This window comes from Carex rostrata, chromosome 9 (genome assembly GCF_964058835.1).
Source record: "Carex rostrata chromosome 9, lpCarRost1.2, whole genome shotgun sequence".
Taxonomy (NCBI): Eukaryota; Viridiplantae; Streptophyta; class Magnoliopsida; order Poales; family Cyperaceae; genus Carex; species Carex rostrata.
In genome coordinates, this window is record NC_135926.1 from 2,647,153 (window position 1) to 2,673,590 (window position 26,438).

Genomic DNA, 26,438 nt, shown 5'->3' on the forward strand with positions numbered 1-26,438 from the left:
TTAATTTATTATTTAGTTAAGGAATTGAATTTGTTAGAAGAGATATTTGTGGTTTTATTTTTTTTTTTAATAAAAAACTATTACTTAAAATTAATTGTATATTTATATTTTAATTTCATATTAATAATTGTGATTGCATATGTATGACATGATAAGTTTTGATGGTTTATTTATAAAAATAATAAAACTATTATATTTGTATTATTCGTTATTCGTTCACTACAGTTTTGTTATCCGCTAATCTTAACGGATATAGGTAGAGTAGGGTAAGAAAAATTCTTAACGGGTATGGGTAAGATATGAGTAAGGTCAATTCTTAGTGAATATGAGTATAAAAATAATTTCATCCTATCCGAATCGTACACATTGACACCCCTATTTGAAGAGGCAATTTCAAACAAATTATAGTAAACTATATATCCTGGTCCGTCGTAAATAGTAAAGAACAGAAAGTATTCGGTCCGTAAACTTTCTTATTTTGTTCAAATTGGTTTCTATTAAACTACCAAGTTTGGTCAACTATCCAGCATTGGGTCCAACTGCAAAATAAGGGTAATTTTTTTAACAAGACAGTTTTGACTTTATACAGCTTACAAACCAACCATATGCAGTCTTTACCCCAAAATAACTATGCAGTATTGCCCTTCATCAAACTAGCTATCACTAGTGATAGAATGGAATTCCAAAAGGTACGCCATTTTTATGAAGGGTTAGATTAGGGGTGTCAATGGGTACGGTTGTTGGGTGGAGACATTTTCATATTTATATCATTAAAATTAGTCTTACTAAAGCTCCACTCTTATGATCTATTAACTATTAAGAATTAATCTTACTCTACTCTATTCTTACCCGTTAATATTCGGTAACGGATGAATAATGGATAATACTAATATAATAATTAGTTTTATTATATTTTACAAATAAAACATTATAAATTCATTATGTTTTACAAATTATATTTTATTTATTACATAAGACAACCATTTAAATTGCTTCTTCACTCATTATAATTTCTTATTGCAAAATTTGAAATTTGAAAACAAAATTGAGTCACAATAATCACTGTAAAAATTTAAGTGGAACTGTAACTATGTGAGTCAGATTCTTACAGTATTTAACAAGGAGGGAAGAAAAAAAATATATCAAAGATATAAACTTGATGCTTAGTCATAGAAAGATGCAGTTTAAGGTACTGAAATGAAAGAGTAAATCTAGATATATTGGAAATTAAATTGAATATATATAATTTTAAATTTTATAATTACCCTATAGGATAACGGGTACGAAATAGTCATTACATATACACTTATCTATTTAGTTAATGAATTTTTTTGTTGACCTATACTCGATAAGTTTACGAAAAAAAACCTTATTCATATCCATTTTATCGAATAAGATACGGATCAGATAAACGGCTAAAGGTTCCATTGACACTCTATCAACAACAAATTAATATTATTACTTTGACAACCGTCAAAGCTAATTCATAAATATGAAAACCAATGAAATTTGAGCAAGTTTACCAATTATACAGTTCGTTTATAAATGGAAAACTTTATGCATACCCCTCAAAAACTTCGAAATCAAGTATTGTACTCTCTAAAATTCATAAATCATATTTACCCTTCTAAATTTTAAAAAGTCACAACTTTACTCAATTCATTTGCCTTTCTATGATTCATTTTATAAATCATTTTAAATTTATAAAGTATTAATTTTATTCATTATTAAGCAATAAAAATGTGAGTTTGAGTTTGATATGTTCCGCTTAATAATATGAAATATGCGTTTATATCGTTTACTGCTACCATAACAAAAATATAAGAAAATCTATCATTTGAAAGAAATTCTCTCGTTCTCTTTTTATTAATATCTCTGAACCTTGTTTTCTAGTTATCTTGTCTTGGAGGGGAGTGCTACTCCCGTCTAATATTCATTGATCTTAAATTTAAGTGTGATAGGTTCTACTTTCATTCAAATCGCTTTATGATCCTTGCGCATTGCACAAATCACAAAGCAAATTAGATAGAAGTGAAATTTATTGAACTCAAATTTAAGTCTAATGGACATCGGACACATTCTCTTCCGCTCTCGTCTCACGACTGCCACATATACAAACCAAAAAAATTGATGAGTTTGTATTTCTGCTATCCCTCAGATTTTGGATATGGAATCTCGATCGTCTAATTAAAATTCGGATCAATTCGGACCATGCTTGTAGTATACAAGGTTCCTTTAATACCTGTGCCTATAAAGATGAGAAGATCCAAAATTCGTTATGTATAAACTCAAAATTTAAGTTGCCGACGATTCTTGACAAAACCTCTCACCTTGTGTGGCACAATCAATGCTGATGCAGCGAGACGGGCCACAGGTCTTATGGAATCAGCATTCTAAGGTCATGTTTGGTTGTGGACTAAACAGTGGAATAAGGCATTTAAGTCTCACTTATTTCACCAAACATGGTTTAATTGAGCCGGACTAAAATGGAATAAGCCGATCTTTAGGCCGGCCTAAACAAGCCTAAATTATTCCACCTCTCCAGGCTCCTTAATTTTTTAGCGCAATTTGGACCAAAAATTTGCCGCGCCTCTTTTCATTAATTACATTTCCTGCGCAAATCAAAATAAAATTCTTTCCTCTTTCGATGATACTTCCAATTTTGATCTTTCTCACGACTATTTATTTTACTTTCATTTTTCTCATTCTCACGCCATAGCAAAAACTGAAAACCTAGCCGTCAACTTTCCTGCTCCGACTTCTCCGACTACTCTGATTTCTCCAATTTTCTTCTCCTTTGTTACGCATAGGTAATTAATTGCAATTTCTCTTCAATAAACTTCTTTCTCAATTCTGTGAGCGAGTATGCTGACTATTTCAGAAAGAAGATGCCTTGAAAAGCTATTTTGCATTCTCTTTTCTGTCCAGGAATCATCTTTTTTTTTATCTACTATTTGTTTTGTTTGCTTGATTCACTTTAGTTCCGTTGCTTGCTTCACTCCTACTTGGATTTTAGTGAAAGGTACTGGACACCTATACAATAATATGTTTAAGTACTGGAATAAGATTTACCTTGTATATTTTTTCTTCTTAAAATTGTTGTTATGCTTAGTTGCTATATTACAAATTAAGTCACTGTACATGATGCCAGTACATATTGGTCTAGTAGTTGTGTTTAATTTTAGCTAGTATTAATTAATTTTGGTATTACTGTAGCTAGCACATTATGTTATGAAACAAAATTCTTGAAAATATATTTAAATATGCATGAAACTAGGCATGGATCCCTTGGGGAATTTTGTATGCCAATCTAAAAAAGCAACACAGAGGACGCGAGGCCACAATTGGAGTGTGGACCAAACAACACTTATGTTGAATTTATTGAGGGAAGAACAAGTTACACATAGGGTTACCGGTCCAGGTACTTTTACGAAACAGGTCTGGAATAGGTTGACACCAATGTTGAACTCACAATCGGAACCACATCGTACCAGCAATGAGTTACAACGTCGATGGAAAAAACTCAAAGCTGATTTCTACGATTACAAGTCCTGTGCTGATAAGAGCGGTTGGGGTTGGGATGCAGAATTGCGTATGCCCATTGCTCCTGATGAAAGCTGTTGGGAGGAGTTAAGAAAGGTATAAAAAACTTCTTAATATTAAATTATTTTTGCTTCTTGATTGTTGTGGCTTGTTGCATAATTCACAATTTTATAAAAATGCAAAATAACCCATATCTTTATTTTCATACCTCCACAAATATGGAATTCTCAAAATAACCCAGATCTTTATTTTGCATAATTTTTTTATTATATATTATCTAAGTTGTTATTTGGAGCATAATTTTTTTTTATTATATATGATCAAGTTGTTATGTGAAGGAGAGCATTATGTATCTTCTCCAAAGTTTTGAAGAAATTTTGAAACATTTCAGAGTCTTTCCCGTTAATTTCCAATATCACAGGTTTAGAGTCTTTAAGCCACTAAATTTCTACCAAACAAAGAATAGCTTAAGTCAAGCTATAAATTTAAGCATCAACCAAACATAATTATTTTAGAGTGGCCTGAGTTGGAATAACCAACTTAGGCCTCCTTAGCTTTACTCCACAACCAAACATGACCTAAATGATTTAGTAAGAGTTTATTTGCACCAGTCAAGTTTAATGAGCAGATTGAGAGAGTGTGTGTGATTATTTTTGAATTGTGTTAATTAGGATGGTATTTAATTAATGTCAAATTAACGAAATGGTAACTAAAAAAATTTCGGTTACTATCAAAATCGACGGGTAACGTGACGTCTCCGTTTACTGTAGTTTGGGATTGAGAAGTATTGCAACCCGTGAAATGGGAGTCCGCGGGTCGAGTTCGAATTAGTGGATTAACAATACCCGGGTCGGGTATACCCGATCATACCCGCCCGTGCCCGTCGCCCGGGGTACCCGTGCCCGAGCCCGGGTATGGGTTGGGTACTCGGGTACGCGGGTACGGGCATAAACCGGACCGGACCCGTTTTTTTGGACCAATACCCAACCATACCCTACCCGAGTTTACCCGTACCCGACTATACCCGTACCCTAGTACCCGAGTACTGTTCATCCGAATTCAAAAATTATGTTTTTCCCTCCAAAAAAAAAACAGAAAAAACCAACAAAAAACCAGCAAAAAACTAGAAAAAAACCAGAAAAAAAAAAACCAGAAAAAAAAACAGCAAAAAAAAAAAAAATACCCGTACCCGCCCTACCCGTCAAGGGTACACAGGTACGGGTATAGGACGGGTAGGGTATGGTTTTTAAAAAATATACCCGAGATACCCTTACCCTTATACCCGTCCTACCCGACCTACCCGTACCCTACCCGGGTATACCCGGGGTACCCGTACCCGCCCCAGTATTAATACCCTAGTTCGAATCCAGTGAAGTAACACTCAATCTTCGGGTTTTTTATCGGAACCGTCTGATTCAAATTTGTGATAATCTATCTGAAGTTGAGTGCACACATCTCGAGAGATGAATTCAAATCGTGAAGCAATCTCGAGCGACAGATTCAAATCAGACCATCTCGATCGAAAACCCAAAGATTGGATTACTTTAGGGGATCCGGACCCCGCGGGTCTGCATTAACGCACCTTGAGTTATGCTCCGTCCGTCCGATCAGAATCCGGACCAATCCACGCTTGTAATGTACGGGTTTCCATTAAGACTCGTGCAAACAAACGGATCGGATATGAACACAAACGGTACGTTAATGTAGAGGATACAAATGACGTGGTTATTCTCCTTACCAGTTCGTTTCCCATTTCCATCGTCTCGCCTGAAAGAAAGAAAACCCTAGCTAGATCCTCTCCATTACATCTCCTTTTTCTCTCTCCTCACCTTACCTCTAGAAAGCTCGACCATGGCAAGCGAAATGCGCGACACCTTGAAACAGCCAAATGAGGTATCAGCGACGGCTGTAGCGAAGCCGAGGTGCTTGCTTTCTCTAACAACCTGATTTTTTTTTTTTTCCTTTTTCCTTTTTTTATTATTTTTGTGTATACATTTTTCAATTCAGGATCACTTAAATTGTGACCTTCTATCGCTAGGAGGATCCTTTCTAACAGCAATCAAAATGAACAGAAATTAAAACCAAACAAAACTGATTTGATCAGTACCGTATTTTTCTTTCACCAGCAATATATTAACAGCAGTTATAATTGGCGTGGTAATAGGAGTAGAACTATGGTGTTCTTAAGTTCACCAAGTCCCTCGGTGAACTCAAGTCTAAAACCTGTCAAATCGGCTTCAAATGACAAATCCGAACGTTGAAACCTGTCTACCTTACGAGTGATGCGTCTACATGTGAAAATTTCAAACATTCGAATTAATTTAGTATAAAGTCAAGCAGTCAAAATTAGAAAGTTAATAAATTAATTTTAATGCATTCATTTTTTGAACGTTTTTTGACCACTTGACTCTATGCAAAATTAATTTCAAAATTAAAATTTTTTACATGTAGACACATCACTTGTAAAGTAGGCGGGTTTCAACAGTTCAGATTCTCCGTTTAAAGCCGATTCGATGGGTTTTAGACTTGAGTTCACCAAGGGAGAACACCCTAGTTCTACTCGTGGTAATAGTATCCCCAATGTTGGTACCATTGGTGAGGTTCTGTATTATATGAATGAGTGGTACGCCAATACCAGTTTGGCCAAAATCTGTATTAGTTCTCTTATTTTTCCTTCATCAGTGCTCAGTTGCACAATTGACAGGCACATTGAGGCCGCATTGGACTACATTGAGGTTTTATTACATTACTGGTCTAATTTACACAAAAGTGCATTTAATCGAGGTTTATTTTTGGATAAACTGCAAATCAGGTATCAACAAGGATGTTGTGCCAAATTCTAGTTTATGTAGTTACTGACAAAATCACTTCTTGTTTGTTAAATATATTTAAAATTTTTCTTTTTTCAGGAAAAGGAGTAAGTGGGACCAACCAGCAGAGCCTTTTGCTTCTGGTACAGTGCCATTGACTATCAATGGAACTGTTGGAATTTCACTGCCTGGAATAATTCCAGTAGTTAATTCTTCTCTGATTAACCCCGTGCAAGCAACTTCAAATTTACCTCAGGTTAATTATGTTTGTCAGATGTTTGTTTTCTTTTCTTTTTTTTTAGTAGTGAAGTAGTAAATTCTGTTTTTGAAAATGGCTATACCATTGTAAGCACCAAGTTACAGATTTTTTAGCTTCATATAATGCCACTGGATTTCCATATTTCCAGTGCTTATGTTGTATTTGGTCTAGTTGACATTTCCACAGACATTTTCATCTTTTGACATTATAGTTTTTTTAGCCAAAAGTTCAGGATGAACTGATAGCACGAGAAATTGTTATAAATGATGCCGAACCAAATGTGCGGTGCAAGCTCACAAAGCGGCAAACACAAGAAGAGGTAATTCAACTAACTCATAATTATTTAATACAAAATTTTCACTTATACACTGCATCTTGATTGGATATTCAACTTTTCTACTAACACTTATTTCTTTTTGCAGATTGAAAATAGTACAGGTGCCATTGTCATTACTAGGTTGGTTGCATCACTGCATACAAATCTCTCTCTCTCTTCTCTCTCTAATTGTACGTTTTACTGACACCTGATCCTGTTACAGAGGTAAATATCGACCTCCAAATGCTTTACCAGATGGTGAGAAACCACTATATCTCCATATTTCGGCCAGTTCCCATGTAAGCATGCTCTGCTTCTCTGCACATTTTGAGCTTTTTTTCCCTGTACCTCTTGGTGGAATTGTTCAAAAGAAGCACATGGTACGCTTTATGTAAAAACTGTGATATCCTACGATAATTTGCTGCATGTTACACGTGCGTCCATTAACTTATTACTCTGCTTTCTTTTGAAAACTGATGGCAATAGCCAAATATGTCTCACTTTTGAGCACCAAGACTTTTGGGTTTCGTTTTTTTTTTTTTCTTAAAGCTACGAAGTCGTGAGAGGGGCTCGAACTCTCGACCTTTGGGTAACCACAATTCTAGGACTTTTTCTATTAGCCAACAGTGCTACCGCCCCATCTCGGCTTTTGGGTTTCGTTACTGTCAACTTTTTTGTTTCAAAAGAAAGCTTCCATATGAAACTTTTTTTTCTCATGCGCTCTTCATGAAAATACTTTGGGAAAAATAAAAATAAAAACAACATATCTGTAAAGAAGTCAATAGCTGATTTCCCTGCTTTGGTATAAAGCAACTCTAGTGAATTCCAGAAGCCAATTGACCTATAAGGGTAAGGATACATATGGGAACAAGGACATTACCTGTGATTTTAGTATTGGTGCACAAACATACTAAGTTTGTAAGAAGGAAACTAAATATTCGTCACAAGGCTATTCTTTTTTAGTGCAAATTTTAACAAATAAAATGTTTTCATATTTGCTTAATCAGCTTAAGGATGTCATAGAGCGTATCAAAGCAGTTGATAAGGCGGCCTCCATTGTTGAGGATATGTTAAAACAAAGCAAGGTAAATAGTTACTCTAATTGTTTTGCTAGTGTTTGTAATGGTAACACGGTGTCAGTGTGGTCCATTGTAGACTGTATTAATTCATAGTTTTGGCTTTTTCTTGTGCATTATTTGCTTTAAGTTTAATTGGATTTTGAGTTATCTTACCTTGTTTTGTTCTTCCGTTAGGATTACTGCTTTACAAAATTGTCTTTTTGACTTTTGGTGATTCACATGAACACAGGTTGCACAGCCCTTTACTATATGTGTGTTTCTGGGCTTTGAGGCAGATCCGTCATTAAATGTTTCATCACGAATTCGTGGCCCAAATGTATGTTTGACTATGATGCAATGCAAATTATACAGCTCCTTTATTTTTTAATTACGATTGACACTTGGATCTCCCGATTTGTGTTAAATGTATATAAGATAAAATTAAAAGGGTTTACATATCTGTCTTGTTCTATTTTAATCTTTAATTCCTTGTTATTCGAGAGGAAATCTAACAGGAAAGCTCTCTCTCTGACATCTCCATATAAACGGGAGAGATTGTTTTTGTGTTTTGGTGCTTCCTTTGCCTTTTTATTTGCAGGATCAGTTTATAAATCACATTATCAATGAAACAGGAGCTTCTGTTGTGCTAAGAGGCCACGACTCGGGAAACAGCAGTTCTGATGCAGAAGGTATGGATTATTTGCAAAAAACACGCATTAGTTGGGCTTTTTCATAAGCTGAAAATTTTCGATGGACAACAAATCATCTAATAATGGAGTGTTTTCTTTTACCTTAAGATTTATCCTTGGACAAACCATGGTACATTGAAGCTCTTCTCACTAAATAAATGATGACATTTACACTTTAGAGGAAAAAGAATGAGGTAAAAAGAATATGGGAGATGAATTCTGTTTGTAGAAGGGGGTCAATACTTTAAATTTGATATTGGGTAAAAATGAGTCAAGTGTATGTTAAGATTATTAAATGAATGCAAAATGGTGTCATTTTCTTATGGATGTTTTTTACGATTCCACCAATTATTGGTGCTTTATGCAAATGCTCATAAAAGTGAGTGTCCTGTGAAAGCCCCTTTTTTCACTTTGTTTATTAATGGAATGAGTATATTGCAGAGTCTTCACAACCTCTCCACCTGTTTCTGTCAAGTGCAAATGCAAAAAGCCTCGAGTCAGCAAGGATTCTAGCGGAGAACCTTCTAGACACAATTGCAGCTGAATGTGGTGCTTCCAGGTATGTATTAACTCGAATTCAGATCCGTCCGTCCTGAGTACAATGAGATCTGAGTTGTCAGCTTTAAACTGGCACAAATCTCAAACCCCCCCCCCCCCCCCCCCCTTAAATAGGCACAATATTACTTTTGGCCCGGCTGGGAGTATGGTACTCAGTCCGGTACCTGCGGGGATACATACTCTATCAACTCTTCCCAGCAACTACATATGGGATTATGTAAATATTTGTATTAGTTGTCTTTGCCTTGACTAATTTAATGGTTCCAGGCTCCATTCATCTAAAGTGTTCAGTGTCATCCCTCCAACATCACTGCCTTCCAGCACACTTGCTGTACCTATACCGGTGATACCAGGTGTGCCACCCAAATCTGTACCAGTATTGCCGCCACCTCAGATTTACTTTCCTCCAGTTGCAACACCAGTACCCCCACCTTATTCCACCAATCCACTTCCGACAAGTGGAACCAGCTACAACGGCTATTATGAAGGGATATACCCTCAAGCGACCGCCTTACAGCAGGTGGCTTTAGCACTCAAGCAGGCAAGTCCTTCCATATGTCCAGCTACTGCTAGTGCTCCTGCAAGTTCTGTTGCAAGTAGTATACCAAGTATGAATACCAGTTCCAGTGTGGAGGCAAACAAAAGAGCTACGCAGAAGAGAAAATTTCAAGAATTACCAGTTTCAGTTTCTAAGGGGTCAACCAGAGAACAGCAGGTACACTATGTCGGAGACTTATGTCCTATATGAGTTATGATTGACATTTGAAGAAAGTTCAAGTTTTAAAATCCACGACCCTAGACTTGAATTGATATATTACAAAGTTAAATCATATCATGATATATACCTTTTGGCTGGAATATCTTATTTTTATAAGAACTTTCAATTATTATTGTTTTCCAGTATCAAGCATAAACAGTGAAGAAGCATATTTTAGATAATTTGAAAGGATTCAAGCACTAAGAGTGACCCTTTGAACATTCATACTGCTGACTGCTGGTAAACTGAACTATTTGATTTGTTGCTGTTTTTAAAAAAAATTGTTTTGTAGTGTTAACCGAAATTTTTGTTAGAAACATGTTAACTGCTGTTCATTTTCATAGGGTCACTCTTATTGTTAGTACAAGCAGCTTTTGAATTATCTGAAGTAATTGCCCGCCCCATTCAAATTGAAAATACTAATTTTTGAGGCGTAAAATTTTGCTTGATCCGAGCATTATCATGGGACTGCTTAGCTTGATTTGGACCATGCAATAGTCATTATAAGGATTTCTAATTTTGTTAGTTTTGTTTTTATTTTTGTTTAACTATGTAACTGTATTCGAGGTATTTTCTCTGACTCTCTGCAGCTGACAGGCTTATTACGTTCTGATACCTCTTGCTTAAAACAGCTGTTGGGAGTATACTTGTTTATGTGCTGTATGATTTTGCTAAAGTAGCACTTTGAAGAAGTTTTACTATTTTCTTTTTCAAACTGTTTCATTGTTTCGTTTTTTGGTGTTTCCTGTGCTCTATCGATCTTTTTCGGAACGCTATTTTTGAAGTTTTTGTTTTCTTCCAACTTCCAACTGCCTGTTTTCCCAAAAAATAAAAAATAAAGCAAACAAAAATGGTCATGTCATCTTTGAAAGAGTGATAAAAGTTTTTCTTGTAGTTTAGTCTCTTTTTTACCTGCAAACAGTGTAAATCATATATCCTTTATAAATAAATAAAAAAATACATCTCTATTGTATACTGTATTATTTACAGTAAAATGCCTTTTGCTTTTTAGTGGGTGTCTTGTAGACTTGAACTACTAATCTTATCTGTTTGCAGGATAAAGTTACTTTATTTACTTCAAATGGTACTGTGCAATTGAGAAATCAGATTTTTTGTTCTTTTTACCAGAACTTACAACAAGGGTCAGAGTTTTATAGGCCAGGTTTAGAAGAATTAAATTCAAATTCAAGGAAAGTCAATCGATCAACAATGCCACCCCCAAGGAAGCTGGTTGAGTTGCCAACCAGTGAGATAGCGCCACATCGTTCAAATGCAATGATACCACCCCCTCCGCCTCCAAAATTTGCCATGCCTCCACCCCCTCCCAAGTTCAGTCCCAGAAAACCATCTCCGGCATTTGAGAAAAGCGACTTGTCTTCAAGCAAACCTGATTTGTCTCATTCTCCTCCTATGAAGCCACCAGCTGAGACGTTGCAAACAGAACCTGCTTCTGGTATTTAGATTCTTCTTTTCTTGTTGGTTGTATATTGCTTTCTTTTGTGTGAATACTATACCTGGTGTCATGCGTTGCACTCTGTTCGATTTTCGGACGAGATATACCTGATTAGGAACATGAACATCCAAATAAACAAAATTGTAATAATGTGCTGTAGAGTGCGTGCTGGTAGTGCATAGGATCTGACCACGAGAACCCAAGTTTGTAAATCTTAGTAAATTTCAGAGGGTACTAAAGTTAAGTTGTAATGGTGAGTGCTAACAAAAGCAAAAGCTACATAATTAAAAGTTGAAATCATTATTCGATTTCTTCCATCAGAGTTTACCTTTTGTGCAATAGGATCTTAACTCAATTTAGACGAGAGTGTTGTTGCAAATTTCACTTTGAAATTTCTTACATGATTTATCATCAACTATTTATCAATGTAGAAACATTACTTAAGCTGGTTGAGTATGGAGAGGAGGAAGATGATGACGAGCCTGATCAGGCAGAGATTTCACTAATATCAAACCCAACTCTTAGATCAGGCCCCAAACCATTTTGGGCTGTTTAGATTATACTGTTTACCTGGCTATTAAATTATTACTTTGGAGGCCACCATTTCTCTGGCTTCTTTTTTGTTTCCTCCTTTCAGTTAGCCTTTTTGTAATATAAAAAAATGTTTTAGCAAATTTATGGTGTCTTTACAGAAGAAATGTGATTTAATTTTGCTGTTGGATATTGTTTCTTTATTTCTCTTTTGCTGCATCCACTGAATGTGTTCATCCCAAAAAAAAAAAAAAATTCAACTTGGTTCTATTTCTCTATTCCATCTGGGAATTGAGCGTTATTAGGCATTTAGGTGGGAGAGTAGGAATAGATTCAAGCATTGTGCCTTGCTGTTTTGTACAAACATGAAGCGAACCTAGGGGTGAAAACGGAGCGGATAGTGGGGAATCATATTCATATCTCTTTTTAATTTTACCGGTATGGATTGGATATTTATTAAAATAATATAAAAAAATAAAAAAAGTTAATAATATTTATCTAATTATAATGATAAATAACATAATTTTTCATAATATATATAGAAACATAAAATCATATCAGTGTCCGTATGTATACAGATATTTGGATATTGGATATTCACATTTAATTTTGAATACGGATTGGATATTATTTATACTATTTTCACCCCTGAGCGAACCGCATAATATGAATATAAAATAAAAAGACAAAGAAAGGAAAACAAGCTAGAATTAAATTGGTCGGATCTGGTGTTGCATGTTTGAAATCTGGTTGGTTGTGTGTTGGAATTTTGATTAGATATATTTTTTTGTGTAAATATTTTAAGTTTTGAGAAATTTAATTAGATTTTTTTTGTGAAATTTGAAGTTGAGAAGTTTGGTCCTCATCTTTTATTTCAAACGATATTTTTTTGTCAGTTCTTTAATTCGTGAATGTTTTAGTTGTCTATGAACGAATTCGGCTTTAAATTTGTTCCTTGACAAAGTTGAAGGAGATGGACCTGACACGCCATGGCGAACTGGAACGAAATTAGCTTTTGGTTTCATTTTACGTTGCGACTAGTTCTAGTTGTATGGAATATGAACAACAGAACAAGCAATAGAGAAAATGCCGTTTATTTCTTCTAGTAACCAATGTGTTGCTTATATGTTCTTTTAACTTTAATTTATAAATAAAAAGGGATCGACGATGATGGATTGCATCTGAGTTTGACGATTTAAATGCTGGTATCGGTGAGAATATTCGGCATGTTTCGTCCTCTCCGTAAATATAAGTGTGCCTTATTAGTTGGATTATCTACTAATGCTGTGTGGTTGAAAAGTTGAAATGAATTGGTTATTTCTCTGAATAGAGCAAACTTTGGAAAATAATATATAAGAAATTAGCACTGGAAAAATTGACAACAAATATTATCGGAGATTGAAAATAATATTTAGCCACAAAATAAAAAATTGAATTTTTTTTTTAGGCAAATAGGTCTTAGCCCATATTAATCATTTATTTCAATCAAAAAAATAGATTAAAGTAAAAATGTACAAAAGGGTAGAGAAGGTAGAAAATTCTACATTTACAAATTTCTAATCCACGGGAATATTTTTACCTTTTTCGATGTTTTAACACTTTGGATGAGTTTTACTGACGTAAAATATAATATCGACTTTAAACATTGTACTGACACGATCATATAAAAATGATACCTAAACAATGTGCAACGTCTACATTTCTAATGAGAAGAATGATAAGCGCTTAGATGAGACACGTAATGATATCTAAAATTAAATTAAACTTTTTAAGTCTAATTTTTCTTTATATAAATTTGATTCACTTCAACTTTCAAGTGCTAATTCCCATACTTAATTTTGGCCTAATTTTTTTTATTGTAATAATATTCTGTGAAAGGCTAATACATAGTATATTTATTGAAAAAGAAAACAAAAGAAATAAAAGAATTAAAATAAAAATAAAATAAATTATGGTATATGGAGTTGAGAAATCTTGAGTCTAATAAGATTCACAAATTATTTTCAAACAATTCAGATTTGAGTTGTTGGCGAATCAATTCGCGTATTATTCTGTTTCTCGATTTTTTTTCTGAATTATTCAAGATTCTTTTTTTTATAGTTCCGAATTATTTTCGAATCAACAATTTTAACTTCAACGAATCGTTTCCGAATTCCTGGATTTTTTTATACGGATTTACACGAATTGCTGTCTGATTCGCCACATATAAACCAACTCTACTGTCGTAACGTTAAAGCACCTCTCTTCATAATGGCGAAGTGAATTCATATCACCTAAGGTAATAGCAAATATCTGTTTATATCGGGATCGTCCAATTAGAATCCGCACGAATATTGAAGATCCCGTACATTCCATCTCGGGCCGGATTAACCCGGATTCTGATCGGACGGTCCTGATCTAAACAGAAATATTCTGTTACTTCAGAGGATATGGACTCGCGGTCAAGTGGCCATTGCTTTCCTTGTTTTGCTCCAACAGTCTTTCTTTCCTAACACACAAACTCCTATATTCATTATCTATATGCCTAAAACCTTGTTTCTCTCTCTAATCTGCGCTTCTGACTTCTAATACCAGTATAGAAGGAGAAAACGCTAATGTCTTTTTCTAAATTGATTTTGATTTCAATTTTGATTGTATGTAATACTTTCATCTCGGATGCGAAGGAAAAATTGGTCCAATTCGGGGAGCAACCTCTTTCTAGAATCGCCATTCACAAAAGTGAATTTATATTTCACAAATCAGCTTATATCAATGTTTCTCCTGTTTTGCTCGGTTTAGAGGTAACTAAACTTAAAATCTTTAACATTTATTCGGTTCGTAGAATTTGTGATTTTTTTTAAGAACTGTAACGTCAGAGTCACAAAGTATCAAATTTACAAGTAGCATATAGGCATAAGAGAATTCTAATTGGCTGATGAATATAAATTTTGATTCCTGATAGGGGCAAAATAGTGAATGGGTGAATGTCAAATACACCTACGCAAATCCATCAAATGACGACTGGATTGGAGTCTTCTCTCCAGCTGATTTCAGGTTGAAGCATTGATTCCAGGTTAATCAAAAGCCTAATATATTTGGAGAAAAGAAATGTAAATTTGTTTGCTTTGATTGTAAATTTCAGTGCCGCAATGTGCAAAGCAGAAAATACCTGGGTTGAACCTCCTCTTCTATGCACTGCCCCAATTAAGGTATTTTTTTATGTTTGTTTTACATGTTTCTTGAATAATCTGGTTTGTTTTCTGATATTTCACAAATTTTTGCAGTACCAATTTGCAAACTATTTAAATGCCGACTACAACATAACAGGAAAGGGCACACTGAAGCTTCAGTTAATAAACCAAAGAGAAGATTTCTCATTTGCATTGTTTTCTGGGGGCCTATTGAAGGTATTTAACAAAGGACTCTAATTTGTTACTTTTTAGAAACTTTTAGTGGCCTTATTAAATAATAAAATCGCAAAAATGACTTGATTGGATATAGACCTCTATCCAAATGTTTGGACGCTAGCCGGACTCTCTCTCTCTATATATATATCCATAATGGAAAATAAGTATCCCCATTTTTAAATATAGCAAACTGCTGTAGGTAACTATAGGTACTTCGCAAATTCTCAATAGTCAAGGGTGATGTTCAAATTTTGTGTGCAGGGCCTTTGCACAAATTTCTCTTCCAGTTATTAACGCTAACTTGAGTATGTTTATTGCTTGCATGGTAAAATAACAGCCGAAGCTTGTAGCTGTATCAAATAAAGTGACTTTTGCAAACCCAAAGGCTCCTCTCTATCCTCGATTGGCACAAGGCAAATCTTGGGATGAAGTAAGAGTTTCTTTTTAGCATTTCATTGCCTACAAAAGGAATAAAATATATAAGAGTGAATAGTATTGCTTATGGATTATAGGAATGGCTACACAACTACTACACAGCATACAAATGCAGCAGTTATATTTCCAGGATGAATAGTACTGTTAATAAAGAAAGAGAAATGATGAAAAGATCATCCTGGTATGCTCAATTGGTCACCTCAATACCAGGATTGCCATCGCTCAATTGGTCACCTTAAAATTTTTATGCTGCGAATCGGGGTCAATTTTACACTACCCATAGCATTTTACTCGAAACTATATAGAAAATAAGGCACAAGTACAAACATTTTGAGAATAAATGGGGGTCAATTGGCCCCCATTCCTTCAACATGGTTTCGCCACTGGCCCCGCCCCTGCCATCAATGAAGCAACACCACATTTATCATCTATAAAACCTAAGCTTGAGAACTGTTTGATTATACATAATATCATCTGTACAATATTATACATATTCTGTTCCACCATGGATCTTTTGTTGCATTCATGCAATTTAAAAATATCATGACTATAATATGAAAATGATGTCAGATGACAGTGACATGGACAAGTGGATACAGCTTAAACGAGGCAACACCTTTTGTCGAGTGGGGACCACAAGGTGAGAGCAAGACACGATCACCAGCTGGGACAATTACATTGACTCGGGAAAGCATGTGTGGTTTGTCACTCTCCCTCCCTCCCTCCCTCTCTCTCTCTATCTATCATTCTAAAATTATCCCTCTTTCCAGGCAGCATATAGGCATGGATTTTATTTTCAGCTTTTACAATAATGCTGGTCACTATTAGAAGGTCATTGAGACTTGCAAGTAAAACTAATCAAGCCTTGGCTTAACCCAGTTTTCTTTTTTTTCCAAATTGTTTGTTTTAGAAACCTGGTTAAACTTTCTTCACAAACCTTAAGAAACACACAAGTATGACCAAAACAGAAGTGGGAAAGGTGAACAAATAGGTTATCTTGGGCTGTTTCAGGTATATAACCAATATATCAAAATACACCTTACTGAAACCAATACATTTGTGGAAATATTAACTTTAACTCCTATATAATTTTATAAATTATTTTAGGATCACCTGCAAAAACTGTTGGGTGGCGTGATCCTGGATTTATACATACTAGCTTTCTGAAGGAGTTATGGCCTAATATGATGTGAGCGTATTTATTTTTCTTTTTAATTAAATAAGTCTTTTTTTGGTGAACTGTGCCTACAGTTTTAAAGTAATACCACAGCACTTCTTGTACCAGCAGGCCAAAAGTAATTAGTTCCCAAGCCCAAAGGCTATAAGAAAGTTTAAAATGACAAAATTGTTAATTTGCCCCAGATTTTCCTCCACTCAAACAAATCAGAGTTTTAAATTCCCCTCAAGAGTAAATGATGCATAATAGATAGAGAAAAAATGTCAACGTGACAGAATATACCTCTTACATCAAATAAATATAAGTCTGGTGTAAAGCTCGGTAAATATGAGTTATGTTGGTGATATTTGAAATGAGTATATTTGTATAAAACTCTTCATCTTTGATCAATTTAAAAATTAAGAACCAAATAAAACCTTCTTATAGATACCCAGTGCACTGATATTTCAGGTATTCATATCGAATAGGGCACCATTTATTTAATGGCTCCATTGTTTGGAGTAAATCTTATAGCTTTAAAGCATCCCCCTACCCCGGTCAAGACTCTTTACAGAGAGTTGTTATTTTTGGAGATCTGGGTAAGGTCAGTTCATTATACACTTTTATCATTTTTAATGAAAAATTGCAAAGCAATCCTTGTTCTCCTGCGTGGAGAAAAAAGTCACTCCGTGAGCGGATACATCGTAGCATGGCACGTCATGTGTGCTGTTCACGTGCTATGACATTCATGTGATGTGACCATCCTTCAGAAAATTGGCACAGCGTGGCATGCGAACTAGACTGTTAGATTTTGATTAAATGGTGAATCTTGAATAAACTAATTTAAATTACGAAAAAACTAGTTAAATGTGACCAAAGGTTACCACGTGTTGTTGACATTCACGTGCCATGACCGTCTCTCCGAATTTGGTCACGGCATGGCACATAAAATCTAATTTGGGCACAGCACGTGAAATTTTTCATATTTCTGCAAATGAAATCCCTCGATAGTTATAAATTTAGATTGAAGATCCTACTTTCAGAAACGAAACTAGCTGGTCTGTGCGGTATTGAATGTCAGGACAGGAGCCTCACCAGGGCCCACTTTACAAACGGACCTCATATAAACATGAAAACCAACCACAAACTCACAAACATTTTTTTTCTGTTGCTTTAGTGGAAAATTTGGTTCTGATATTACCAAAGTACTGAACCTGTATATAGTAATTACACACAGAACAATACTCATTATTTGAACAATTCAATTTTTGTTGAGTCTCTTTTAATGATTTTCTTATTTCAAATAAATCATTTTCTTAATCAGTCTCTTATTTTTTAATCAGGCTGAGGCTGATAGGTCAAATGAATACAACGACTTTGAACCTGCTTCACTAAACACGACTTACCAAGTTGCAAAGGATTTGAGAAACATAGACATGGTTATTCACATCGGAGATTTAAGCTATGCGAATGGTTACCTTTCCCAGTGGGACCAATTTACAGCTCAGATTGAACCTATTGCCTCTACCGTCCCTTATATGGTTGGCATGTACGTTAATTGCAGATTTTCTATTATCTGTTTTGTTTAGTTTACTTTGTCTGGGAATGGGTGGGTTTGCCTTATGAAAACTCCCTGTTATATTGCATAGCGCAATGTAGGAGGTTCTCATGTTGTACATAGCATATAACTGAATGACTACATTAATTGTGAATATATCTGAGGTAATCTCCAGAAAGAAAAAGTGTGTGTATTAAAAACATTAAATATGCAAATTATTTAAAAAAAATTATGCATAATTCTCACATAATATTCAATTAATGTGTGGTAAAAAAAAAGCAGTTTCACCAAGTGTTAAAGTGGGTACCTACCAATTAAATTGAAGTTCTAGATACTGGTACTTGTGCAAGAGGGAAGCATTATTAAGAAAATATTTTATGAAATTCTTTTGATTTTTTGTGCATATTGTTTTAGTGGAAATCATGAAAGAGACTGGCCTGATTCTGGATCCTTCTACGGCAATTTGGACTCTGGTGGTGAATGTGGCGTGTTAGCCAAAACAATGTTTTATTCCCCAGCTGAAAACCCTGATAAGTTCTGGTATGACAACTGAATATATAATATCATATAAAAGCACGATTTATTTCCAATTTTACCCTTGTACCTTTATATAGAGTCATAATTGGAAAAGGTAAGAACAGAAGTTCTGCAAGATGTAATAATTCTTTAAATAATTAAATTAAATGTCACAGGTATTCAACAGATTTTGGAATGTTTCGGTTTTGTATTGCCAATACAGAGCATGACTGGAGGCCAGGCACTGAACAATATAAATTCATCGAGCACTGTCTCTCATCAGTTGACAGGTAAAGAAGAAATGACAGTGCCAAAAAGTACATATTAGGGTTTTCATTCTTTCTGTATCATTACTGGTTCATGCTTATATACAAAGCCTGTTTACATATTAATCAAATATATTTGGGACCAAACACTATTCGTTGTTTCCTATCTTCTAGTGTGTTGTTTCTGTATACAACTTATTAATCAAATATATTTAACATATCTGTACTTAAAATAAGGCAAAAACAACCATGGCTTATTTTTCTGGCACATCGTGTGCTGGGTTACTCGTCAGCTGATTTTTATGGAGATGAAGGGACTACCGGAGAACCAATGGGGAGAGAGAGCCTTCAAGACCTCTGGCAGGAATATAAGGTCGATATTGCCCTTTACGGCCATGTGCATAATTACGAGAGAACTTGCCCTGTTTATGAGGTATCTTTCTGTTTTAAATAGTTAATTGTATGGAGTACCACAATTCATACTGAACTGTGTCCTAGTTGGATATAAAATCATCATAGGAAACAGATGTCTCTTGGTATATGTTCCATATACCAGGTCTTATTTATTTATTTTTTACTTTTTTTTTATAGAAGTGGGGTACAAAACCCACCGATTTCATACGAAACCAAATCAACAGGGAACCGGTACCAAACTGCTGGTACCTGTTCCCAATGTACAGAGATTGATACAGCAACAGAGCCGCATACCAGGTCTCATCAAACAGGCTATTTTGCAAATGAGAAACCCAAGTTTTGACATTCTCCAACACCTAGTTTCTCTCGTGCTTGCAATTTACACCCAGATTATGCCAATAACACTGCAAGAGTTGAGTCTGATATCAAAATTCCCCATTAAACTCACTATTACAGCAGGTTATCCCTCGCTTATCTAAACAAAAACAACCCAACCACGCTTTATGTGTTTAAAATTTCAATTTTATAAAGCTTAGTTATAAAGAATCTAGTTAACCTAATCTAGATTCTAACAGTTGAGTGGAAATAAAACCCAGGCAGTGCTGTGTGTTAAGTGGAAATAAAAGCAATTGAAGTTTTTGTGAATTGATTATTCCATCTGATGTATTTCTATACAGAACCAATGCATGCAAAAAGGATCTAACCACTATACTGGCCTATTCAGTGCAACCACACACGTGGTTGTAGGAGGTGGCGGTGCAAGTCTGGCAGACTACACGGCCACACGGGCCAAATGGAGCTATTTTCGGGACCATGACTTCGGCTTTGTCAAATTAACAGCATTCAACCATTCTATGCTTTTGTTGGAATACAAGAAGAGTAGTGACGGGAAGGTGTATGATCACTTTACAATATCCCGTGATTACAGCGACATTCTTGCTTGCACTGTTGGGAGTTGCCCAAGTACCACCTTGGCTTCTTAATACAAGATTTTGTTTCTGATGGGAACTTTTTTCTATCCTCAATTTTTTTAAAGGTTACTCCAATATCCTGGATTTTTTTTCTTAAGAAAAATACAAGATGAAGGAATCAAACATGCGTGCATACATTCGAGACTGCCTGCGTATAGAATAGTTCTGCATATACCTGGCTGCTATAGTTTCGTTCACCAGAATTTTTCTTTGTTCTGTTATTCTGACGTGCTGCCTGTAATTATGATTTGGTCTTTATCAAAAGTTCAGAACGAATATAAGATTCAGATATTCGCTATTATTAATGTGAAGAGAGGGTTTTGTGCCTCGTCAATCATTGTGCATTTACTTTTTTTTATTTTTTAATATTTATAGGTCAAAACAAAGACAGTCAATGTGATTTGTATCATTCTCTGTTTACATAAAAAATTTATCACTTTTTATTTTTATCTTTATATAAATTGGTAAGTTCAAAAATCAAAATCTAAAATGTATATTGATAAAAAATTATATATATCAATGTATTTTTCCGAAATCTTGATAACACCATTGAAATGTCATAATCTCATCAAAACACCGTTAAAATATCGTAATCTTTCATATAAAGAGAGAAAATAATATATACCAAATTTAATAATTTTATTTTGATACTTAAAAGTTCTAAATTTTAAGTCGTTAAAGTTAAAAAAAAGTACGATAGAGACATTAAAACCCTTTACAATATCTAATAACATGGAATGTATTTTTTTTTTTTTTAAGAGTACCAATTCCCACTGACCGCGCACTACAACATGCCAATACACTAAATGTTGATTTTAGCTGAACTGCACAATAGAGAGCACAAAGTACCACTAAAAAACTAAAATTGCCATCGTCAAAATTTTCCCTGTAATGGCAATCGTGCTAGAATACCGAGATAAAATGCCTCAAAGCATAACAATATGCATGCATGACTATTCCTAAAACTAATAAAGGTAAAATTCCTAACAAATTATTCGAGGTGCAAATTATATCTAGCAGCATTCAAGTACTGTCCAAGACTCCAAAACTAACAAGTAAAAAAATGAAAAGGCAGAAAAAAATCGTTCTAAGAAGACATCAAACCCAAACAGTTTCTTAGTGGTTGTTCAACAAACAGCATAAGTCTTTATAAATTCCAACACCCTGAGGAAAAGACATTAAAGTCCTCAACTCAACCAAAAAGCAGATTACGCGACCTAACCATGCTTATTGGCATAGTCGTTGGGCTCATCAATGTCATTCTCCTTTACATCCTCTAGACGCTCCTCAGCAGCTACTTCAACATCAACTTCATTGGCCGCCTCATTTATGCTACTTCCAAATAAATTGTCAGCACCGGCCCCAGTGGTGGGGTTGGCATCAAAACCCCCACTTGCTCCAAAATTACTTGTGATGTTACCAAATCCCCCGCTGCTGGTGAAACTATCAGTGCCACCAGCACCACCAGCACCACCAGCTACACCATAGTTTGTGCTACCACCTCTGGCACCGTAACCGCCACCTCCATAACTGCCACCTCCATAACCGCCAGCACCACCACCATAACCGCCGCCTCCATAACCACCTGCTCTGCCACCACCATAACCACCACCTCCATAGCCCCCACCGCCACCAGCACCAAATCCACCACCACGCTGGGGCCGTTCGTTGGCTGTATTAACCCGTATCGATCGACCATCAAGATCCTAAGTCAAAGAAAAACAATTAAAGCTAAATTGGCAACATACAACGTGTAAAAATCATTGGTTATAATCAGAGACTGATGTATTTTTTACAAAATGAAATTGCAATTGTAATGATAAGGACACGTAAAAGGGGGGAACTTAATGTCTATTCCAGGTAATGTCATATTAACAAAGAGTCAAAGACACTTTCTAGATGAAATATTATGAACATACCGACATGTAGGAAATGTCATTGCTCGCGACAAAAGCGAGGGCAAAAAGAGGGGCATTCTGACAATGATATATAGTTAGGGAAGGTGTGTGTATTAGTAATTTCAATTTTACAGAGGCATTTCAGATAAAAGGATTTGCATGTTGCTCTAATGTTTTGTATGGACGCACACACTATCCAAATAAGAAAAGATTTAAAGACTTGCCAGTCCACAATGGATCGCACACAGACATTATAAATTCTTGATTTAGTTTAAGAATACCCGACATCACAAACTTTGCATTTCCTATGATCCCGGTATAGAGACTAACCATTGCAAACCCGAACAATATCCTATAAGTGGTACCAAGAATGAACAGTCTGAAATAATACTTGTCAACTTTAGAATAACAAAAGCATGAACCTTGCCATCCATAGCACTAATTGCGGCTGAAGCGTCTTCACTTGATGTGAAAGTCACAAAACCAAATCCCCTTGACCTTCCTGTCTCACGGTCAGTAATGACTCGGGCTGAAAGACACAAAAACACCAATTAGTTAATGGGATATGTAATATTGACGACAGATTTGTTTGACAACCCGTTATTAAAAATAAATAAGTAAAATACAGATATCTTTCTATAGTTTAGATATGCTGTGTATTGATTTTGGACAACTTGAAAACCAATTAGTAATCTATCGGGCAGTTTGAAAAATCAAAGATATAGTTTTATTGGCACTTGATCGGAGACCAATAAATTTTCTCTTTGCACCATATGATACACAACCTATCTAATCTACATACCCACAATTTTCCTATGTTTAAATTTTGATAGGCATTTTGTCAGTTGTCACAGTTGTCAAATAAATATGGTTTTCAATATATTCCTTCACTTAGATAAAATATGAACATGTCAAAGCAACCAGTAGCTGTTTCAATAATATGAACATTGAAGTTTATCGAAGACTGTTTTGTTGCTGTTTCAATAAAATAGCCCAGGATCCAGACAAAAATTTGAAGCCAACATGCCAAAGCAACCCAATAGTTGTTTCAATAATAGATAAATTTGAACCAACAATTTATTCTTCTTCCCATATTTGCTGTTTGAAAACAGCATAAAATTGTTAAAAAAAATGCTTGCCTTCAACAACTTCCCCATAGTTACCAAAAGCCTCTTTTAAACTTTGATCGTTGACGCCCCAAGAGAGACCTAAAAGTAGTAATATTATTATGAGAAAGAAAAAAAAAGATAATATCTTCAACAAAAGCTTCAAATTAGATAAGCAAATATTAAAAAAAAAAATGGTTCTCTAGACCTCCAACAAATACTTTCGAGGAAGACATGCATCTTATGGACTGGAGAACTGAAGGGTTTGAAGAGGTAGCCTTCTTTAGAAGATTGCCAAGCTTATTCGCAAATGCCATTTTTAAGCAACCTGAAAAGCAAAACCAAAGATAAATATTTTATTTAAGCTAGTATAAAGAACGATGACAGATAGAGAGAACTATGCACACGAATCTAATAGAATAAATAAAAAGAAAACACCTTGAAGATAAAAAATGTTACTGTTGCTTGTAGGAAACCACAGGAAATATTGAGGTAACTGGACTAATTTTGAGAAGAAGCAAACTTTCATAAAAAAACCACCAGGTTGAGATAAAAAATTGAGGTCAATTTCATAGCTGCCCTAACTTTGAAATGTTTACATTTGATCGGGTAACAAAGCGAGCTTCTCGAAAACTAGATAGATCTCATAATTTCTCCCACCAATACGGAAAAAATCATTATTTGTAAGAATTCCGACACTAAATCTGGACTACAGATTCATCAAGTCATCGAAAAAACCTCGATATCTCATCGCAACTTTGCGAGAATAAAAACGAACTAATAATCGATTGAGATAATAAAAATATAGAAGATCAGTTTATGGGGTTAGGGATTTGATCCATACTTTCTAATTTTTGCGTCGCTTCCTTGGGAGCTCGAAAGAAGAACCCTACTACTGACTTCCTCTTCTGGGAAAAGAAGAGAGGGTTTAAGGCCGTGCTCTTTTGCACTTGTACCCTGAATAATAATAGTAAATTTGGTGACCTAGAGAGAGTGCTCGGTGCTTCTCTTATCTACGTTTCCTCTCAATCCTGTCCGTTCATGAGAGATTAAAGAAACATCAGTCGTTGGATGGAATTAGGACTATTCCATCTGAAAGTATGGGCGGAGATATTTTTTCCTTGGATTTTCAGTCTGTTCTGTTGTGCCTGAGGAACAACACCGATGCGAGGTGCATAATGCATATATTCAACAAGGCCATATTGGACCTGGGTTCGGCCCAAATTATTGTTTGCTCCGTGAGGAGGCATGCCCCGATCCATTCTTGTTAGCTCCTCAAAAACCTCAGATAACGTATTTTCCCTCTAAAATTTATAATATCATATTCATCCTTCTAAATTTCAAAAACCCCACAAATGTATCTAATTATTTAATTAAAGCTTGTTTTAAATTTATAAATTACCCATTAATTTTCTATTGAAAAACTAAAATATACAGTATACGTGAGAAAAATGTTGTGTAGTTGATTTATCTACTTGACATGCATACACAAAGATATAAGATATATGCTTGTGTGTGTCACAAATAAGTATATAAATTATTTATTCTCAAAATTGACCAATTGCAAAATTATATATTTCTCTTTGAAATATTACATGGGATGAAATAGATAATGTATAAGTATAAAATGAGTTATAAAAGGGTCAATGAATTGAATAAATTTTTTAATTTTTGAAATTTAGAAGGGTGAGTTGATATTATGAATTATAGAGGGGAATATGTGATTTTGTTGTTTTTGAGGGAATACGTGAAATCCCCCTGGGCAGTTAAGGTAGGCTTCGATTGAACCGTGGGGTAATGCAAAGAAAATTTGGACTTGAACTTTTTCCGAGGCTTTTTGAAAAAAAAATGAGGGTTTTAATGTTTTTATATTTTGCAAAGTTTTAAATAGCATTTATCGCGTCATAGCGGTCTGGTTAAAAAAACAGCGTTGTACTTAAATAGCGTCACTATAACGCGCTATAGCGCTGATAGCGCCATATCTTTTATGGTCTGAAAATGCTATAGCGCGCTATTTAGAACCTTGATATTATTTTGTATCTCTATTTTTAAAACTTTAATAATTAAAAATTTACAATTTATATTTCAATATTAATTGTTAAATATGATTTATATTATTTTGTCAGTGCACGTGTCAAATATTATCACATTTCAACTTTATTTAATTTTTATTAGAACCATACAAAAATGAGGAGGGTTCAATTGCCTCCATCATGCCTCCATTTTTAAAAACTTAAATAACTCAAAATTTAAATTATAAATGTCAAAATAAAACCGTTAAATGTGATCTATGTTATTTTATCTATATGATCATAAAATATTATCACATTTCAATTTTGTTTTTATGTGAATTGATGAGTTGAAAAATCAACGTCTATAAATTATCCACATTAGTACATTTGTTTTTTACAATCTCTTGATGACAACCAAAACAAAGTTGAAATGTCGTAATATTTTATATGTGCATAGATAAAATGATGTAGATCATATCCAACGGTTTTATTTTGACTTTTAAGTTTCAAATTTTTAGTTATTAAAGTTTTTAAAAATAGAAGCATGATAGAGGCACAAAAAATGAAGGCATTTGAACTCTCCTCTAAATGAGGATACTGATATCAATAATTTATGCACGTTGATTTCTAACTTATTGTTTCGTATAAATTCAAAATCGAAAAGTGATATTTTTATTTTATTTAAAAAAATAGATTATGTCTAATAATTTTATTTTAATATGTAAATAAAATAAATGTATGACAAA

General features: G+C 34.6%; 3 protein-coding genes across 6 annotated transcripts in view; 2 read left to right on the forward strand and 1 right to left on the reverse strand.

Moving 5' to 3' along the window:
* Positions 1 to 5,272: 5,272 nt before the first annotated feature.
* Positions 5,273 to 12,164, forward strand: RIK (RS2-interacting KH protein). 2 transcript variants are annotated; one of them, XM_078308244.1, is made up of 12 exons: positions 5,273 to 5,465; positions 6,453 to 6,609; positions 6,833 to 6,931; positions 7,035 to 7,069; positions 7,152 to 7,227; positions 7,936 to 8,013; positions 8,237 to 8,323; positions 8,585 to 8,675; positions 9,117 to 9,234; positions 9,501 to 9,948; positions 11,119 to 11,443; positions 11,875 to 12,164. In XM_078308244.1, the coding sequence occupies exons 1-12, from the start codon at positions 5,395 to 5,397 to the stop codon at positions 11,997 to 11,999; spliced, it is 1,710 nt and encodes a 569-aa protein (XP_078164370.1). In that variant the 5' UTR covers positions 5,273 to 5,394; the 3' UTR covers positions 12,000 to 12,164. The 2 variants fall into 2 exon arrangements, with proteins under 2 accessions (XP_078164370.1, XP_078164371.1); XM_078308245.1 differs by lacking the exon at positions 11,875 to 12,164 and having other exon boundaries at positions 10,558 to 11,203.
* A 2,303-nt stretch (positions 12,165 to 14,467) lies between these two features.
* On the forward strand, positions 14,468 to 20,779 carry LOC144559242 (Purple acid phosphatases superfamily protein). The gene is made up of 13 exons (XM_078308247.1): positions 14,468 to 14,754; positions 14,916 to 15,007; positions 15,096 to 15,162; positions 15,238 to 15,360; positions 15,698 to 15,790; positions 16,366 to 16,495; positions 16,903 to 16,984; positions 17,423 to 17,555; positions 18,295 to 18,500; positions 18,924 to 19,049; positions 19,202 to 19,315; positions 19,529 to 19,724; positions 20,383 to 20,779. Exons 1-13 carry the CDS (start codon positions 14,569 to 14,571, stop codon positions 20,686 to 20,688), a joined length of 1,854 nt encoding a protein of 617 aa, XP_078164373.1. The 5' UTR covers positions 14,468 to 14,568; the 3' UTR covers positions 20,689 to 20,779.
* An 863-nt stretch (positions 20,780 to 21,642) lies between these two features.
* Positions 21,643 to 26,438, reverse strand: part of LOC144559243 (uncharacterized) — a 39,981-nt gene continuing 35,185 nt past the window's right edge. Inside the window, exons 1-5 of one of the 3 annotated variants that reach the window (XM_078308248.1) lie at positions 24,526 to 24,636; positions 23,889 to 24,008; positions 23,714 to 23,782; positions 22,997 to 23,103; positions 21,643 to 22,382 (exon numbers count right to left, since the gene is read on the reverse strand). In XM_078308248.1, the coding sequence (XP_078164374.1) occupies positions 21,894 to 22,382; positions 22,997 to 23,103; positions 23,714 to 23,782; positions 23,889 to 23,997 (774 nt within the window). In that variant the 5' untranslated portion in view covers positions 23,998 to 24,008; positions 24,526 to 24,636 and the 3' untranslated portion in view covers positions 21,643 to 21,893. Of the gene's footprint in view, positions 22,383 to 22,996; positions 23,104 to 23,713; positions 23,783 to 23,888; positions 24,009 to 24,525; positions 24,637 to 26,438 lie in introns of those variants that run through there. The other 2 variants (XM_078308250.1, XM_078308249.1) reach the window with 2 other exon arrangements.